The sequence below is a fragment of the Teleopsis dalmanni genome, chromosome 2 (assembly GCF_002237135.1).
Source record: "Teleopsis dalmanni isolate 2A chromosome 2, ASM223713v2, whole genome shotgun sequence".
In the NCBI taxonomy this organism is placed as follows: domain Eukaryota; kingdom Metazoa; phylum Arthropoda; class Insecta; order Diptera; family Diopsidae; genus Teleopsis; species Teleopsis dalmanni.
The window spans coordinates 30,238,458-30,258,668 of record NC_051847.1 but is presented as its reverse complement, the minus strand read 5'-3'; the positions used below and the strand labels follow the sequence as shown (position 1 = coordinate 30,258,668).

At 29.8% G+C, this 20,211-nt stretch overlaps 1 protein-coding gene across 1 annotated transcript; it reads left to right on the top strand.

Moving 5' to 3' along the window:
• Positions 1 to 3,853: 3,853 nt before the first annotated feature.
• Positions 3,854 to 19,816, top strand: LOC119683553 (GATA zinc finger domain-containing protein 7; the record flags this gene model as incomplete). The annotated part of the gene is given in 3 exon segments (XM_038097267.1): positions 3,854 to 3,972; positions 14,201 to 17,468; positions 19,504 to 19,816. Coding segments are annotated over 2 exon segments (3,347 nt in total), but the record flags the coding sequence as incomplete, so codon positions are not given.
• Positions 19,817 to 20,211: the final 395 nt, after the last annotated feature.

Here is a 20,211-nt window from a genome sequence, read left to right as displayed (position 1 = left end):
ATTACTTGAGTCATGACATTTCTGCAGCAATGACACATGTCTGACAGTTGCTTGATGCCCGTTGCTCTTGCTCAAAATTATTACTCTTGATTAGAGTGCGGTTGAGTGGGTGTAGAGCGTTAAATGTGCTTTGGAATTTTTTTGGTGTTTCAAGTAAGATTTATCAGCTTCGGAAACTATTAGAAATTAAGGTGAGTTCATTTGCTTTTTTGGGTCAGTCGTGCAAGATTGGATTTTTAGTATAAATTCTTCTTAATTTGAGTTCTAATAAATTTTAAAAAATATTTAAAATATTTTTTTTATTAATTTATATACAGCAAATGTTTAGTTTATTTATTTGTACGAGAGTTCGTATGCTATTTTGTTATTATATATAATATTATGTTGAGAATTTTAATTTAAAGAATTTTTTATATAGAATAGGGGTTTTCACGACAGAATAGGAGTTCACTTACACTTACAACTGTTAAACTGATAATTTGTTCAATTACCTACCTAAGCATAATACTGGGCAGAAGAATCCTGCTGTCATCAGATCTCTTGGTTTAACATACTTGGTCTAAAATAGACAAAAAACGTACCAGTCAGCTACTTCAACTAAGGCGGAAACTGCTCAGCACTACGTTATCGGTGCTGAGAGGCCACTGCATAATGAGGTGGTATGCTATAAAAGTGGGTCTGTCGTGGCTGTGTAAGAATGAGGATGCGAAGCAAACTCTACGCCATCTCATGTATCAGCGCCTGTCTCTAGCTAAGAAATGTATAATCTTCGGGGCCCCTTTTCTTATTGATCTAACAGCTCAGTCAACTTGCAAAATTAGGGACTTCACGTAATTCATAGAATTATCAGATTGGTTCACCTTTACATAATAGAGAAGTCGTTGCCTTTTTGGCGTTAGTAGTATGTTGACCTTTTAGTCTATGTACGAACGAACGCTATTCCTGCGGTACCACAACGAACCATTATTTGAACTCAAATGTGACTTTCTTGGCCACTCTAACTTAATCTAATACCACGGGATGACATACGTATACACATACGTAAAAACAATTTCCTGATTACAGGAAATGATTGCCTACTCTACTTTTATATGAGCTGTATATTGAAACATTTAGCATTGCAATTTGTTTAAGCAGTAGAATATTTAGGCTCTAGATATTGCATGAAAAATTATTACATCTTATCGAAAAGTCTTTCTCCCTTTTGAATACGATTTCTTATCATCAATTTGCTCAGTTTTTGTCTTGTAATTCTGCTCCCTACATTATCTAACAATGAGTACAGGTAATGAATGTTGCTGGGGCAAAAACAAAGGAGATGCCCACAATATACATATCACACATGGCTATTGCAAGAATGCAATCCATATGTGTTGCTTCCTCATATTAGCTCAGGGTATTGAACTTCAGTTCAACGCCAACTACAAATAATAAAAATGACAGCGACAACAACAACAATCTGTAAAAAAATGCTTACAAATATATTTATATGACACCAAGCAACAACAACAATAAGAAAGAAAAAAGAATAACCCTACCAAACAGTGTACTAATAAGTAAAGCACTTGAAAACCACTCAAGATAGATTGATAGGTGACGAGGTTCAGTCCACTCATACATTCTAAAATCAGTCAGTCTGCTTAACTACATACAAGTAGATACAATGGCATATCTTTACGTTTATGTGTAGCAGCATTTACTGTATTGTATTTGTCCATTTATTTGTCCGTTCGTCTGCCTGCCTGCCTGCCTTCTTTCATACATTCCGAGTTCTCTAAGTAAGTTCACCGCTTGCATGGCACTTGCAACAGCATAGCCTCTTCTGTGGCGCACTGAGCTTCATCATACTAATATAATTTGCAGTTGACGAAGTACCAGTAAACGCATACCTTGGTACTAGATACTCCCTAGAAGGGCCGCAGCAAGCAGGGTTAGGGAAGCATGGAAATTGGCAATGGCAGTAGTAAAGAGTGTTGGTAATTAAATTTATGTTCACAGCGAAATTCTTAGAAAAAATGTGACTTTTGTATATGGCTGGTGCACTGCAATCAGTGAGCTCATATTTCATAGATTCTTATTGGGAATTTAATATTTTTTATTTATTATCGCCAGTCTGTCAGTTTATTTGTTGCTATGTTTATGTTAGTCAATGCATACGTACATAAGTTAGTTTTATTCTTGTTTACTAAAGTTATTATTACTACCGCACGTTTTTGCATCTCAGTGATGGACTTAGAGTTTTATCAAAGATGCTGTTTACAAACATAGACTGCCCTTTAAGTTTTTACCTTAGATAGTTCTGAAATGAAAATTTAAATCCGACTAACTCAAACAGATACCTTAATATTACTACAGACACTTAAACGTCTGTCGAGAGAAGAGAAAGAGTCTTGTTTTGCTTAAAGAACCTGAAATATTCTTAAAGGTGTTAATAGCATTTCATTAAAATGCAAATAATTAATTAAATAAAAACAAATTAGTTTGATATATGGAAGGCATCGTGCATATATATATAGTAGAAAAAAATTTAATCATACCAGCTGCTGCAACTTGAGTTTAATTATTAACTATTCGATCGACTTTCATGATCCTCTGCTAATACCACGCGTATATTTCATAATTTATTAATTAAATTGATTTTCAACGTCCATTTTGACGAAGAAACTAAATTCATAGTATAAACTATTTTTTCAATAGAAAAGTTTCTATCGAACAGTGATGAATTGCAACAACAACAATTTTTATTATTTCAATTTAATTGAATTTTTGGCTAACCATATAGCTGTTTCGAATATTTGCAAATATCCACCATCAATGGTTTTGGAATTATTTCATATATTTAATAATTATTCTTATATTTTCTTACTTAATAAAGTAAATAATTTTTCTTTTGAGATTGCAAGCACCATGGGATGAACTCATACCCTGCCAAAATTGAAGCTCAGAGTCAGTGTTTATAATTTATTAATCTTAAAAAATAAAGACGAATAATATTAATTAAAAACTTAAAGAACGTTTGCGAAATTCTCGATACCATTTACAGAGATAGTTTCATTACAATTTGAGTTTTTAGCTATTTTTTATATTTTCCGATATATATACGTTATATTTGATATTTAAACTTTACCCGATAAATGCCTTTATAATTGAAAACTCACTTTCGTATTTTATTAACTCAATTTAAGATTAATACATTTATTTTCTAAAATTGCAGTCAATTTTCCCTTCACCTAAAATATTATAAAGATTTTATTATAGAATCCCATATACTAGTAGATTGGACTGCATGCTAAGTTGGAATCCAAAGTAGTTTCTTTTCTGTCGTTGTTATTAAAAGGTTGCTATTTTGTTTATTTGTTATTGTTTGGACATAAACAAGAAATCCACGAATGAGCATAATTTTGTTAAATGTAAAGCAAATATTGACATTTCCGACTCAAGAACTATACAAATAAATCAATAGACAAATATTGCCGATACTTGACATATGCGAACTTTGTTATGATGCGGTTTTGAGCTTTAGCTACGCATGTGCATAAATTAGTTGAGAAGAAACCCGTAGTCTGTCCACAGCTGGTCCACAGCACATGCATGAAAATATCAACAAAATCTGGAAAAAATACTGCGTGTGTTTGGTGACACATGTGACCACAATCGGCACATGCGGCGCATGCGATTTACTTATTAGAAGTTAACAAGAATACCGTACTGGACCACAATTGCTCACAATTTAGTTGAATAAAGTTTTAAGCTCACAAGACTATTGTTTCGGATATCAGAAAAATATTTTTATATACAAATAAATAAATGTATTGTACTATTATTAATGATTTTTTATTTTTTTTTTTTTCAGAAAATATAACTATATTAGGCTTCCCGGATTATTTGAACTTCGATTTCAGAATAGCACTGTTCGCAAAAGAAACGCAAAGATATTTGTGTTTCAACGAAAATTGGAAGTTAGTTGGAATGGTAAGTATATTTCAAGCATTTATATATACATATATCTTCTATATTTTTAAGTAATTAACTAAGTTGTTAATTAATATAATTACCTAATTGAATTTCCCTGTCGAATATGAGAAAGGCATTTATTGCCCTTCATATCTTCTGTTCAATTAATAGTTGTAGCAGAAAATGTATGATATGATCGCAGAGCTACGGTCAACTGAGAGCTTAGATCCATGCTATATGCTATATAATCTTATCTAACCTTACTAGTTTAAAGATTTGATTTCAACACTAAAAATCAAAATATTTAATAAAAAAAGCTTTTAATTGATTTCTATAGTAACATTAAGGGTAAGTTCTTTAAACTGTTTAAAATCCATATGACCACCAATAATACAAAGTAGATTTAATCTCTGAAATTTTGTAAAATTGAGAGCTGAAACAGCTTCTAAAAATGTGCAGCTTACGTTTTTTTTCAATGTCCAGAACTTAATCAATGTAAAGTAAAGTAGTGACTTACAAATTTAGTCATGTTATGTCTGTTGTGAACTTTAAAACCTAAAATATATAAGTATTATTAATGATAATTTAGACGAGATATCATTATTATTGAAAACCTTATTAGAAGGCTTCAGGAGAAAAATACGTTTTGAACATGATTTACTACTAGAAAGGTAGTACTAAACTGAAAAATTTCCCACTTCTAATATTAGTAATTTCAATGTTAATTCTACTTCCCTCTACAGTATTCAGTGAAGTGCATATAAATAGTCTATATACCATCGCTATAGTACACAGAAGGTTAACAGATTTTTAACCTTCGTGGAAGAATTTATTTCCCCTTCTGTCGCTTAGACCCTTACATAAATAGTATTTCTTATCTATTTTGTGAAACACTTTTCTTTAAGACTTCATACGCTTCATCTTGGCTGTGCTACTTGGAGAAAATGGACTATAATTTTTTTTATTCACTATTTTTTCAATTACTTCGACTTATTATTTAAACCGACAACATTTTGTTTTTCTATATATCATTATTATTATCATTATATTATCATGTCATAGTTCTATATCATATAAATCTACATCAATTAAATTTGTTGAAATGTAAGCCGGACACTCCGCTGCAATTTTAAAATTTATTCTCTTATACGAAAAGATCAATTAAAAAATCATATTTTTGGTTGAGTTAAATTTTGTAATATATTAATAATATATAAATAATTAGACAATTTTGAATGTACTCGTACTCGTAATGAATGAAGTGCATAAATTTAAATAAGCCTATTCAGTAATAGCTGTAGGTCTCATACGCGTATGAATTACACTTAATTATAATTCTACATGTACTTACGATTATTCAGGATTAAAATTATTAAATAATACAATATTAAATATTAAAAACACATTCTTGATATCAATGAGTCTAATCACTTGGTACCATTCAATATGCACATATAATATAAGAATTAGGGTTCCATAGCAAAACTGAAATATTTTATTGTTTGTAAATTATTTTTCACACAGAAAAGAATTACAAAGAAATAGCTATAGAAGCACTAAATAAATAAATGTTGAGTAATCTAATGTATATAATCAGGATATCAAATCAGAAATCTTCTCAGGCAGTTTGTAAGAAAACCCATAAGTAGTCATTATATATCTTTTCAGTCTCATTTGATCATTATTTCTTAATGTGCGTAGCGTATTTAAATCACATCAAGCTTTCAGTTGGGTTATATCTTCAAGAGTTAAAGTACCACTCTTCGTTAATTAGGAATCCAAATCCATAGATGGTTTTCGAGATTTAAACCTTAAATAAGTTAGATGGTAGTACATATATAGATAGAAATAACATATATTTGCCTAATTTGCATAATACAATTAACCACATAATATTTACTTATATTTATACTTACTCATACCGTCATATTAAGGTACTATGTGAATAGCAAGTATATTTTAATGAAAAATATCCGTAAAGTATTTTTAATAAAAATAATGAAATTAAAATAAAAATATATGGCTTCACTTTTGAATAATATTATGCTGTTATCTAATTGGAAAATATTATAATTGTTTTCTATATATTTTTTTTTTTGTTTCTATAATTTTTAAATAGATTCTTCATGTTTTCCATATACTCTCAGAATAATAATTTGTTTAATTTAAACAGATTATAACTAAATCTCAGGTCAAAATATTCTTTCTCGACGTATCATATTGGTTCAACCATATCACATGTTGGTTTTCATATATTCTTTACCACATGATCAAAAATTTTTCTAACAAAATGTACAAGTCAATATAGGTAGTATATGGTTAGAGCATATTTTTCTGAGTGTATTAATATTTAAGAGTTTTTGGTCTCAAACAATTTCTCCTTCTACTTCTGGCTACACTACTGATCTATAAGACGTGTGGATCTGTTTTATTTAATTAGGTTCCCAAGAAACGACTTCTATTTAGTAGGTTTAAGTAGCGGCAGTCCTTCTATTTCTGTCCAAGTAGCGCAAAAACCAAATTTTGTTGAAAGATTTTAAATTTTTAGATTCATTGGAAGCTCTGAATTTTATATATCCACCAAGGCTCATTAGTTTGTTTGTAGAATATCTAAGAGTTACTGTAATTAGAAATTTGTAAAGGAATTGTTCAGTTGTTTTTTCACTATTTTTCCTTTTTGCTTTCTCTTATACATTTAAAGAAAAAACCCAATTTTTCGGTGTGGTAGACCCATTTACATAAGTTTTATAAAATTTGGTCCTAGTACTAGCCTTTACAATTTGCTTACTCGATATGAGTAACTTCTAACATACTGTAATCACATCTTCTCTTCTTTAAAATTATTATTATTGAAACATACTTCAAGAACCCTGAAATTAAAAATAATTGGCGCTGCTACCCTAAAGCATTTAATATCATTTCAATCAATTCAATTAATAATTTAGTGACAATTTAGCATAACGACGTTAATACCTTTAAGTCGTAATTTATTACTAGACACAAGCCCAATAATTCACCGACTTAGGGGCACACACGCCGTACGCTGCATGTACGGGTAAGTAATTTGTAAGTGAATTAAACTTGTTGCTCCATTTCTGTCAGGCGCTGTATTTGCTATGTGATTTTCAACGGACTTCAGGCAAAACCAAAACGAAGTCTTTTAACACACTAAACACTCCCCAAATTGTCAACCTGTCATATCTCATAAAAAGTATCTTTTTTTCATTTGAAACTGTGCATATATCTTTGTATGTGTGTGCTGTGGACGGACGGACGATCATTTGCTCATACACACCCTCGTAATTTAAATTCATTCATAAAATTAATGTAAATATTGAAGTTGCTTTGAATAAATCTGAATATGTTTTATGATATTTATTTGCATAATAAAAAAAACAAAAGCTTTAATAAATTTTATTGTGAGTTTTGTAGTTTTGTTTTTATTCTCTAATTAGCTTATAAATAGATTTTTTATTAACATTTCTTTATGATGTTTCGCTGGAATTAAGTATGAGGTTGTTTCAGTACAAGAGGTGCAAGAGCGATACCTTCCAATACCTTTTCACAAATAAAATAACTAAACCGACTTTTATGAGGGAAAATATATGAGTAAATATATGCATAAAAGCCGGAAATTATACAGAAGAAGTACTATGGTGTTGACCCATTTTTCAAAACCATAGTACAAAAAACTTACTTCTTGGAAAGTAAAAGTACTGATAATATTTTGCAATACTTTAACAAACACAAATAGATACACAAATTTTAAGAGAAATTATTTTATATCAAATATTTAAACACTAAAACGATAAACACAAACAATTATCTAAAACAGCTGTTAGAGATAATTTAAATACACCAGTCTAAATTATTCTACTTGTATCTTATTGGAACTTTCTTATGCAACTGAGACAAAGATTTGGTAATACCTACTTCTCATTTTTATATTCCTTGTCGATCTTCCAACAAATTGGCGCTTACTTATCACAATTATCACAAGTAACATTGATATTGCACTCCAAATTCTGTAGAACAATATTGAAAATTATAACAAAACCTGTAAAAAAAGGTAAGATTCGCAATAGTGTGAAACTGACATTCAATAAGTCATTGAGTTTCAATGTTACCCGGCTTAGTTATCTAAACATAAATCACTGTTACTGAATAAAGTACTTAAAACTGCGTACACACTTATCGTCAAATGCTCACTACAAAATCAAAATCACTGTCAATTTCATTACTAGCATAGATACTATCGTATTACGACTTTTAACAGCTACCACGTAATAGCGAAACTATTTCAGGGTCTACTGTAAACCCCAAGAAATCTATAGTTGCACAAGCCACTCATAGTCTTAAGCTCTTATCATAAACAGAATTCATGTAAAATTTTTGTTTTTACAAAGAATACAGTAAAGATTTCAATAACTTGATATTAAATATATTTTAATAGTAACTATTCCAGTAAATTGCAATACTAAGAAGTTTATTATACGAAACGGATCTGAATACATATTAGTAACGAATTTCTTAACCAGATACAACCTTTTAAAAATGAAAGTGATAGTGATATGTATGTTATTGATAGCGCTAGAATTCAATGTCGACGATGATCATAGAGCGAATCTTATCTCCAACCTAATATAAACCAAATGTAATTCAGATAATGGCCTTAATATATGTGTAAGTAAAATATGAGAATCCCTTCCCAGGTTGATCACACCAATAGCCTTAATATATGTGTAAGTAATATAAGACAATCCCTCCCCAGGTTGATCACACTTCATTTGCAGCATACCATTAGGCCCAACTTTAAATTTTGGGGGGCTTTGACTTGACAACGGAATTAAGTAAAATCACCGATTTTGAATAATTTTTCCACTAAAAATATAACTTATAACTTTCATATTAACTTAAAATTTAATTAAGATTAAAAGTTAATCCAATTAACTTATACTCAATAATTCGTAATTAACTAAATAATTTTTCTTCTATATGGTCAGTCAAATTTCAATAAATTAACAAACATTTTGTTATTGTCTTTTCAATTCTATTCGAACGCTCCTAATTTATTTTTTTTTTGTTTTGTTTAGACAAATTTAGTTACGACAAATAAATGAAATAAATAAATGATAAATAATTTCATTATATTTTAAAGATTAAATACGAAATAAAATTACATATATTTATATTGTTTTAGGGAGCGTTTACTGTAAAAATGCAAGTCCAAAAGTCAAAATTGGGTCTTAAATATTTCTAAAAAGTAAAAATTTTAATTGTTTATTACGATATTATAATAATTCTGATAAGACTAATTAACGTCAATATAATTGTTTATACCACAAGCCTCTTTTATCATTAATTGAATTTATTTCTAAAAATATTTTTTTTTTAAACATATATTTTTTTTTATCTAAAACTATTTCAATGTTGACAGAATTTTTATTTATTTATATTACTCATCTTTTCACAGAAAAGCGAAGAATCTATATCTTCGGACAATATTTTGTTGGGTATAATTGATATTGACCTAATTTATATAATTGTAATCAGACACTAAACAACTTATTTTATACAAGTAGATTTTACTTGAGTCAACCGACAAGTGATCTAGTACGACGGAATCCTAGAACTTCGGTTGTTCTGGACACTAGGTTTAACACTGTACGAGAGTGTCATTGTAGGCTTGGTTATTAAGGTTACGCAGGAAGTCTTGACACTATTACATTTGATGTAGAGTAAACTATTGCTTAACCAGATGGTGTGAACTAAAGTATAAAATTGGTTTAGATGGACATTGCCCCTAAACAAGGAGAAAGTTATATCTATATATATAGCTTCTATTGCTACCAGTAGTGTTTATTTCAACGGGGCGTTTATCGGCACTTTATCATGATACATGTATTTACAACACCGTGGTGTTAAGCCAACACGACAGGTAACCACATTAAGGAACTGGGATTTAGTTCTTATTGAACTAGTGTTTCCAAAAGCATGCATTCCATTTTTCTTCATTTGATTCGACTATTCTTTAACGTTGCGCATCAATATTCGTTAGATATACAACTACTTAATCGATCCATATCTACCCACTTTCCCCATATCAAGAAGAAATATTTATTCTGATTGAATAATGTAATAACTTTGTCTAATTTTCAGAATTTTAAGTTTTGTTTATAATTTTATTTAAATTAGTATTGTTTTTGAGGTACGGTATAATTTATTGGTATCTAAACTGATATTTACTCAAGAAATGTTTATATCTTTTACTACTTGTTAATATTCTATTATTTTTTAGTACAAAACCACTTTTTTTTTTAATATTAAAACTACATAATTGATCAGTACGTTTCGTACTTCAGAAGTATTGAATTTGGATCTATCTTTTTATGAGTCCTGTATATCGTCTTTAGTTGTATCCAGATTAGATATATTAAAGCATTTTTTCGCCAATTTCCTTAACTTTTTCAGATTTAAGTTCAGTATATAGTTTTTCGACTCGATTAAAAATAGATATCTTTAATATAAGTAGCACCATTATGTGCATCAAAGTCAGATGTCAGTTGAACACTTATAATTCATATCCAATTTTGGAAATACTGGGAGAGACAAATGTTTTCAACTGAACTGATCTTAAATACTTAACCATTTTCTGCTTCCCCTTAGCTACTTCCCTGAAAAATATTGTCACTCTTCTATATAAAAAGTGTTTTATTAATATTTAATATGAGTAAGAAAGTTTTTCCCTTGAGAACTGATACTTGTGAAGATAGTCCTGAAGTACACGTTCGACCAGTTTGTGTCTTATATTTCATCTATATATATATTTTATCTAAGATTCTAAAAAACCAGCTATAGCCTCCATTTCTTTGACGATTTTATTGTAGATGTTTGCTGCTTATTATTTTCTGGTAGAGTTGAGAGAATTAAACACACGCTTGCGCTTCAGTAGAAAACGAACTCGATTTATTCTCAAGAACATTTTGGGAATTTCAAGTGTTTTAAAAATAAATACTCTTGAATTTGTTTAGTGTCAATTTTGGTTAATGTCAAAATATTTATAAATAATTAAGAAATCTTTAAACTTCAATTGCAAAGGAAAGAATTTATTTTTTTTTTGTTGATTTTTTAATTTCTTAATCTATCAAAGAGAATATATTTAATTCCAAAAACATTTAAAAATGTTTCTTTCTTATTTCTTAAATAGACTAATGGGCTTTCTTTTTATATTTAAATGGTTTGACAGTATTTTTAATCTAAACACTTCCTAATAAACCTAATAATTGCAATAGTTAGGATTATAAAAACAAATATATTGCTTCAATGGATAAAACTTTGTTGAAAAAATCTTTTTTTTATGTCTTTTACTACATAACTACCGCGAAAGTTTTGATCTATGAAGAAGTCGATATTGAAAACAAATTAGTTTTTTTTCCCAGAGAGGTTTCAAAAAGTAATGACAACAACAACAACAAGAATTCTTTTATATCTTTTTATAAAATTTTGAATATATTTATCCAACTTTTTTTTATAATGGTATATAGACAATATAGACACTATAGTGACACTATAGACACTATAATGCAATATAGACAATAAAATAAAGAGGATAACTTAAATATAGTTTCAGTAATTTTAATTTACGTTAGATAATGACTCTCAAAGAGAGTCGAAATATAGAATACATTGAAAAATACTAAACAAACGTTTAATTATTTAACAAAGAGTAACTTATAACCGGATAAAAAACTATATAAAAACCCCTATTACATTTTTAGCTGACCATACAGCTGTTTCGAGTATTGCCAAGTACCCAACATTTGTGGTCTTGAAATTATTTCTTATATTTAAATTTTCGTAAATAATCTTTTGAGACTGCAAGTACCAAGGGTTGAATTGGTACCCTGTCAATCATTTTTTCCCGAACAACTGTCATGAAAGTTTGGATCCACCAACTTATTAATGCACGTTTACTTTTTTTATTTTTTATAATATTTATGGTAAGTCCCTATATGTATATATAAAAATTATATACAAATCACATAAATAAAGGTTTTCAAATTTTAACATTATTAAAGTAAAATTTAACATTAGTCTGGCACTTACAGTCCGAACAAATTGTATGCGGACTATAAATTAATTAAGAAATTCAAATATTTCTTAAGAATACTGATGATGACTACTTGGCAATATTCGAAATAACCTTGTATGGTCAGCCAAATTTCAATAATTCAACTAAACTTTTGTTCTTGTCTTTTCTTTACTATTTGAATCCGTCTAAGTTTTAAATAGTTTCTTTTCATCGTAAAGACGCGTCACTCTCGGCAAGAAAAAATTAACATTATAAACTAATTTTGTTTTCATTTCATATATACACTAACAGCATATACCTTCTATAAGTTATACATATAACATATAACTCTTCTGACTAAGTTATTACATGTATTACTGACAATTCAAATACAAACATTAGTGCCTTTCCTTTGCTCTGCATTATATACCCACAATTAATTCCAAATAAACAATGAGTTTCTTCTGCCCACTGCAAATACATGGAATTATTTGTATATCGGAAACATAATTTAAAGCCTAGGAAATCTCATTTTCAAATCTTCTCACGTGTACGCTTGCGCCCCTTCGGAATGCATGTTCGAACATGGATTACAAACTGCTTAGTAGGCATTAAAGTCGTTTGAAAAATGCACTGGCAGCACTTCGCTGTCAATTATTATTGATTTTTATTTTGTGTTTACAAATTTTATTCAATTTTACATGACATTTCAAGTGAGGAAGGAAAAAGTACAAATATTTTAAATCAGAAGAAGAAAAAACAAACAAATGCAAATGACAGAAAAGTGTGTCAGGCGGAAGTTTTAAAATTCAAGACTACATAATTTTTTTTTCCAATATTAAAGAAAAATAGGTTTTTACAACGATTTATTAAGTGATTATGAAATGTGCCAGTAAATGTTGGTGCCATCTTGAATAGGAAAGAAAATCAATAAATTTTAAAAACAATTTAATAAAGTAAAGACTATTAATAATTCACTATTTGATGTGGATTTTTTTCGTATATATATCTTACACTATCATATACAATCTATATAATACAATTCGGATTATAATATAAAACAGAAATAAATCATTAATTAATCAAATTTTATGTAATAGAGCCATCAAAATAGGCCTCATTGAGTGGAATACAGCTGTATTAGGTCCTACAAACATTTAGATTATGGCTAAGGACAGCAACAAAGTCCATAGATGTTTAAAGTGATTGCTTGCTGTAAAGCCATAACACCACGGCGTTCTTAACACACATATCAGTATAATACATCGATAAATGTTTCCACTAAAATTTTATAGAACCCGCCTGTACCAATTGAAGTTATTATTTTATTCTATATTATATATCAATTATATATACATAATTTAGGTTCATGGGAAGGAGAGGGATCTATCTAAATCCTCTGCTATTTTTCGGGTCACACCACCCTATACACGGTACAGTCACAATGGAACTTTCAGTAAAAGTCAAGACATAAAGGTATTTATTGGTCAAGACAACTAAAGCTGTGGACCTTGATCCCCTTCGGACAGGTGCCGTAAGTGAAACTCACACATTACCATGTACCATATACTCCAACAGTTTCGGTTGGTATCTGCTAGATTTTAGTCACCTCTTACGACAGGAATACCTTACCGCGGGAGTATTCTAACCCCTTTATTCCCTTCTTACAATAGGTATACCTTTTCTTAGAAATATTCTAAAACCTTTTCCACAGGGTTAAGCTTCAGGGAAAAAATGTGAAGCAAGGTTAAATGCAAAAACAGCTGATGTAACAATAAAGATAACTAGGGTCAGATCTCACAAGGTAAAAGTCATGTTATGTAGATGATTATAATATCATCGATCACCATATTTGTTGTTGCTCTCAATTTTTTAACCTACATTGAAAGCAACAAAAAAGTGGTAAAAATTGTGATCGTATAAACATTTAATTGTCACACATAACCCTTAAGCAGTGCAGTGCTACTGCCTTACACAAGAAAAACTGTGGCATTTTATGCATTGAGAAATTATAGAAATTCCGAATAGTTATTTATACATAATTTATACCGAAATTTTTTCACTAATTTGATATTATATATTTATAATTTGGAATCATAGCTTTAACATATATTATTTAATAGATTTCTTTTGATATATTATATTAACTGTTCTCATTATTTCATTTTTCTATAGAAAGAACGCCAAAGCACCTGCTATTTCAACGAAACCATTGTTCACGGTTATTTCGTGTTTCGTTCCGTAGTCGATCGGCAGCGACGTGTCGGTTTCACGCATCGAGGTAAGCCAATTGGCCCCAAAAAGAGTGTCAACGATGCTTGTTATCTATTTACAAAAATACCTGCTGATCAATTTTTCCATCAACACACTAAAACATATGCACCCAAATCGAAAGCCACATCACCAACATTAATATCGACAACATACTCAACGTCATCAACAACATTAAGCCGAACAAAAACCACAACAACAGCAACGAATAAAATAAAAGCATCACGCAACAAAAATAATCGAAATAATGGAATGCGCAACAATAGCAATAGCAATATTAATAAACATAATCAAAATCAACAACATTCAAATGGCCATAATAGCAAATTAAGTACTAATATTAAAAACTCTAATAATAATAATAATAACAACAACAACAATAATAATAATAATAATTATAATAATACCAACAACACTAATTTAAGTAGCACTAAACAGCAAAATTTAATTTTAAGCAAACAATTTAACATTAATAATAACACAAAGGAGCATGTACAGCACCAGCAACATGTTGCGCATCATCAGGTGCGGCATCATCACAATGATCCAAATTTGATAGCGCGTCGACAGCAACACGAACACAAACAGAAGCGTCGACAACGCAATCGTAATAAAGCCATGCAAACTAGTCTAAACACAACGAATGCAACATTTAAGCAAACAACTTTGACAAAATCAACAACAATTGCAAAACACGCAACAACAACACTACCAACAATAACAGCAACAATCGCTTCAACAACACAAAACCAAACTGCCTTTGGTATAACATCAGCTGCAACATTAGCAAATAATAACAAAAAGCAAATAAACATTGTACCAACAACTGTTGTTGCAATAACAATTCCCACAGCAACTGCAACGAATAAAGCAAGTAAATCTGTCACAACAACAATTGCAAGTAAACGTAAAGGACGGCGAAGAAAAGGCGAGCGGGCGCGTAAAAAACATTTACAAGACTCACAAAAACAACGTCTTATACTTAATTCCAAAGAACTGCAACCGAAACCCGTAACCACGCCTGCATTGAGCGCATTCACCACTGCATCAATATCACAGACATCATTCGATGATTTCAATAATAGTCTTTCCACAACAACTAACAATGATTGGACACCAACGTCGCTAGAACCAACAGCAATCTCATTAGAAGTCAGCAACTCATCAACAGCAACTGCAACTGCAACAGCAAGTGATTTATTTGGCACATTATTATCGTCAGCAATCATGTCGACATCAGGTGAATTTGATTACAGCACAGGAACAACTGCTGCTACCGAATCGATGGAAAGCACTACATTTGATAAATTGAGAAACGATTTGCTGTCGTCACCTATTCCAACAGGTACAGGTGGAACAACAGTTAGTAATAATAACACATTTATATTGACAGTTCCCACTACAGCAACAACTCAAGACACAAGCAGTATTAGCAATGAACATAAATTACAAGCAGCAGTTGTAACTCCAAATAACACACCTGCAACATCAACTCTAAGTTTCAGCAAAAGTGAAGATTTGTTGACAACAATTTTGAGTACTCAAGACAACTGGCAAAATACTAGCAACAATGATGATTTGTTGCAGACCACAACAGAAACCAATTTGAATTTTTGGCAGGACATAGGAAATGATTTCTACTCAAGAGCTTATTTAGAGAATGACACCAACAGTAACTATGACAGTAATGAAGACAGCTACAACGTCACCAGTAATATGACAACTGAAACTACAGAACCTTGCACTGATAAACTTGCTACAGCTGCAACTACGCTAATCATTGATCGCGATGATGTAGCTGACTACAACAACACACACAACAATTCCAGTACAGATACTGTTGATGATGATTTTTCGGATGTATTTAACTATATTGATGACTTAAGTGAAGAAATTAATTTTAACAATGAAACGTCAACAACATTGCAAAGTGTAGTTGCACCAACTACACTAGCAACATATTTGTACAACAAATTTAGCTCAACAGCACATCAAGAACGACAAGGCAACAGTGATGAGCAAAAAAATCATATTGAACATAAATCTACAACAGAAGAACTAGCAACAACCGCTGCTGCAGCAACTAAAAATGTTAATGCAACACAAATGCCAACAAGTAGTGATTATTGGCAACATGGGTATTTCTTTGACAATTTCGCTTTTCCTGAATTTATGTTAGGCCCACAAGATAGTAACACACACAAAGACAACAATGACACCAATAACAATTACCAACAACAACAACAGCTGTTGAATAGTAAACCTAACAACAATATATCCAATAAATTGCAACGACATAACAATAAGATGCATAACAAATCTACTTCAGTAGCAACAGTTGCTAATACAGCTACAACACATTTGCAAAAAGCAATAACTACAGCCTTCATACCAACAGCAACAACAAATACAGCAACAACAACACTTTTAACAACCCTTAAACATAACAAATGGTTACAAAAATTATATTTATCAGCACATCAACAGATTGAACAACAACAAGAACAACAACGAGTACGAGAACAAGAACAACAGCAACATATTGATAACATTAACACTAATAACAATAGCTTGTTAAGTGTTAACAAAAACATAAACAACAGCTATACTAATAATACAATTACAGAACAAAACGTTAATAGTTTGCAGCCAACAAGCCCAACAACATCCCATGCTGCTCATCATAGTACAATTGCAACATTTCCAGCTCTGTCTACTGTTGCCACAACCACGAAAAAATCTTTACGTAAATCAACACAAAAATTATTAGCAACACCTTTTCATAAGTTGACTTATGTACGAAATAATGCTGGCGATATCGATATCGATAACATTGACAACATCAGCGTATATCCAGATCTAAGTGACGATGATGTTGATAATATTGCTGGTATGCAGCAATATGGTGCAACAACCGATACCGTAGATAAAAGCACTCACAATTATCACAACAACAATAACTATTACAAAGGCATCGGCAACAGTCGCCTTACGATTGTTAGTGCCTACTTACCAACTTCGTCTTCGGTTATTCTACCCGAATCAATACGAATTGCGAAAAATAAGTTAAATAAGGAACGTAAACGTAGAGCTGAGCTACGTCAAAGACAAATAGGCAACATATTTGCGTAGTAAGATTACCAGAACATATAAGCATACCTTCTTCGAATTGGTAAGTAGAGAATAAATATAATTCGATAATATTTTATAAAAAAGATACTTTAAAAACAAAATTTGGTAACAAAATTACTTTATTAAATACAATTCAATAAAATTAGTCAGAGCACTACTTTCGAAGTGACATAACTCCATCACCAATATATACTTACGAACATAATTTATTCTTTTTTTTAACTTGGAAATCTAAATTTAAGAATATCGGAATTAAGTCATTAAATTCGAATAATATATTTTAATATAAAGTCAAGAAAATTTCAGAAACGACATATCTATAAAATACGTTGTTCGAAATTCGAAAATGTGAGTGCGTTCTCAGTTAACAAGCCTACGAGTAAAAGCAGTAACTTAGCGCGTTTAGACTAGCTATGCTTTGGTCTAAGATTTTTATGTTCGAATACAATTAACAATTTCCGAAAAAAAATTTTATCACTTTTTTTGAATTTTAATATTAAGAATATTGAAATAAAATTAAAAAATTGAATTAAATTTAAGTCAGCAGGGAACAAAATTTCAAGAATAATTGAAATAAAATATACTTTTCGAAATTCGAAAATTTTAGGCATTCTAAAAAAAGTATAAGAGGAAGCATATATTGTGTGCATAAACAACACGACTTTCGTAGTGATGTAGCTAGCTGGATATATGAAAAAAATTGCAAGTTGAAAAAATTTCTATTCGAAAACAAATAAGAATTATTTTCGAATTTTGCTACAAAGAAAAATTTATGTCAGTGAAAAAGTAAGAGTGTATGCAAAAATCTACCAAAAACCGACCCAGTGTAGACCAATAATACAAAATTTCGAAAATATTTCATTGATCGAATTTTAAAATTGAGAAAAATAAAACAAAATAATTGTGTAAAATAATAGCCAGAATTAACAAAAACAACCTACTTAAACAATTTAACATCTAGCTTTTCGTTCGAAAATATTTTTCACAAAAAAAATGTCGAAAGTATTTATTAAAAGAAATGTATATTAGTAGATTTATACAACCAATACCAATATACTACCAGTGATTAATAATATTATAGATTCTGAAATTATTTTACATATCTTTTTAGTAGTGTTCTATTTTAAAAAGATCTAAATTTTTATTTTATTTTTGAATTCACGTTTCGAGAGCCCATTAAATCTATTGGTCTCGCTGCAAAATTCCCTGAGACAATATTTAAAAAATTGATTTTGATTTATCGAAATATAGCACCCATAATATTTATGCAAACAATATATATTTTTTTTAAATGAAGTGTTGAAATAATTTTGTTTATGAATATTTATTCTACATTTTACAGACCTCAACATGAAAATATGTTTTGAAACTTACTTCCCTAACTTCAAACCTTATAACTAGCCTTTTATGTCCTTTAGAATGTGATGTGGAAACCGTTCTGTGAATGGTTTGGAAAGTCAAAACTCAGAAGAAGTTACTTAAGTCTCAATATGGACTTAAATCATCTTTAGGTCATGAACTTTAATAGGTTAATTTATACTTAATGAAATTTTAAAACTTAAGTTGCGACTGTGATCACCATGCATTATGATCATGCTTATATAATATATTTAGTTGACTTAATTCATAGTTAAGTCAGCTTTTAAGCTTAGTTTACGGTTGTAAACTTCGCAGTACGTCTTTCAAATGCAATTACTCCAAAGCAGGCTTATCCAGACCAGTTGAGATCGCGGACCAAAACAAATCAGTGTACAGATTGGAGGGCCACAAAAACAAATACATACGTTCATAGTTTTTTAGACAAAAATAATAATACGGTTGTAATGTTAAATTAAGTTTTATTAATTTATTAAATAAAATTCTTCTATTTGGTGTAAATATAAAATAATGTAGTTTACTAGTGCATTATGTCCGTGCGGCCCGCGTGCCGTGCTTTGGTCAGCGCTGCTCTGAAGTTACACTATTTTTTATACTAACTATTATCGTATTATCGTAGATGTCTATAGATATAGTGTCTATTATGCAAATGCAAAATTTTCTATACTAAATATTGTCTTAAACTCTTTTTTATGCAGCTCTTAATAGACGTATTACTCTATAGCGACAACTGCTTAAAAGTTGCAACTGCACTAAAACAACACTGCAAAGCTTAGCCAAGACCAAAACCACATTGTACGGACAACAATATTATTAAAAAAAAAAAAGTAATAGATTTGCTTAAAATGAATTTGTAAAATATAAAAATGCTGCTTAAGATATATAATTACTTATATTTAAAAGAAAGGAACAGACTTATAATCTTAAATAAAAGACAATAACAATTGAGTTCTACGCCTGTTAAATTGTAATTTATAACTAATATACAAAAATACAAAATAAATTAAATATATAAAAATACATCACACCAAAGTTTTCTTATATAGCATAAAACGACTTTTTGCATGTTGATTTCTATATAAAAATATTTGCATTAAAATTAAACAAAAAAAAAATTAAATCGAAAAAAATTTTGTATCAAAAGCAATTTAAGAATGAAAACGTTTGAATTTGAACTTGAATATATTTAAATTAAATACAAAACGTAATTATATATATACATACATATATATATGGTATATATAACATATATGGATATGAGAGACATTAAATATGCATAGAAACTAAATATATATCAGAAAATATTTTTTAATTGTTATTACGGCAAAATTACTTTTTTAATTATAGAAAAAAAAATTAACGAAATTAAGAAAACAATATCGCACACAAAATCACTTCCAAATAAA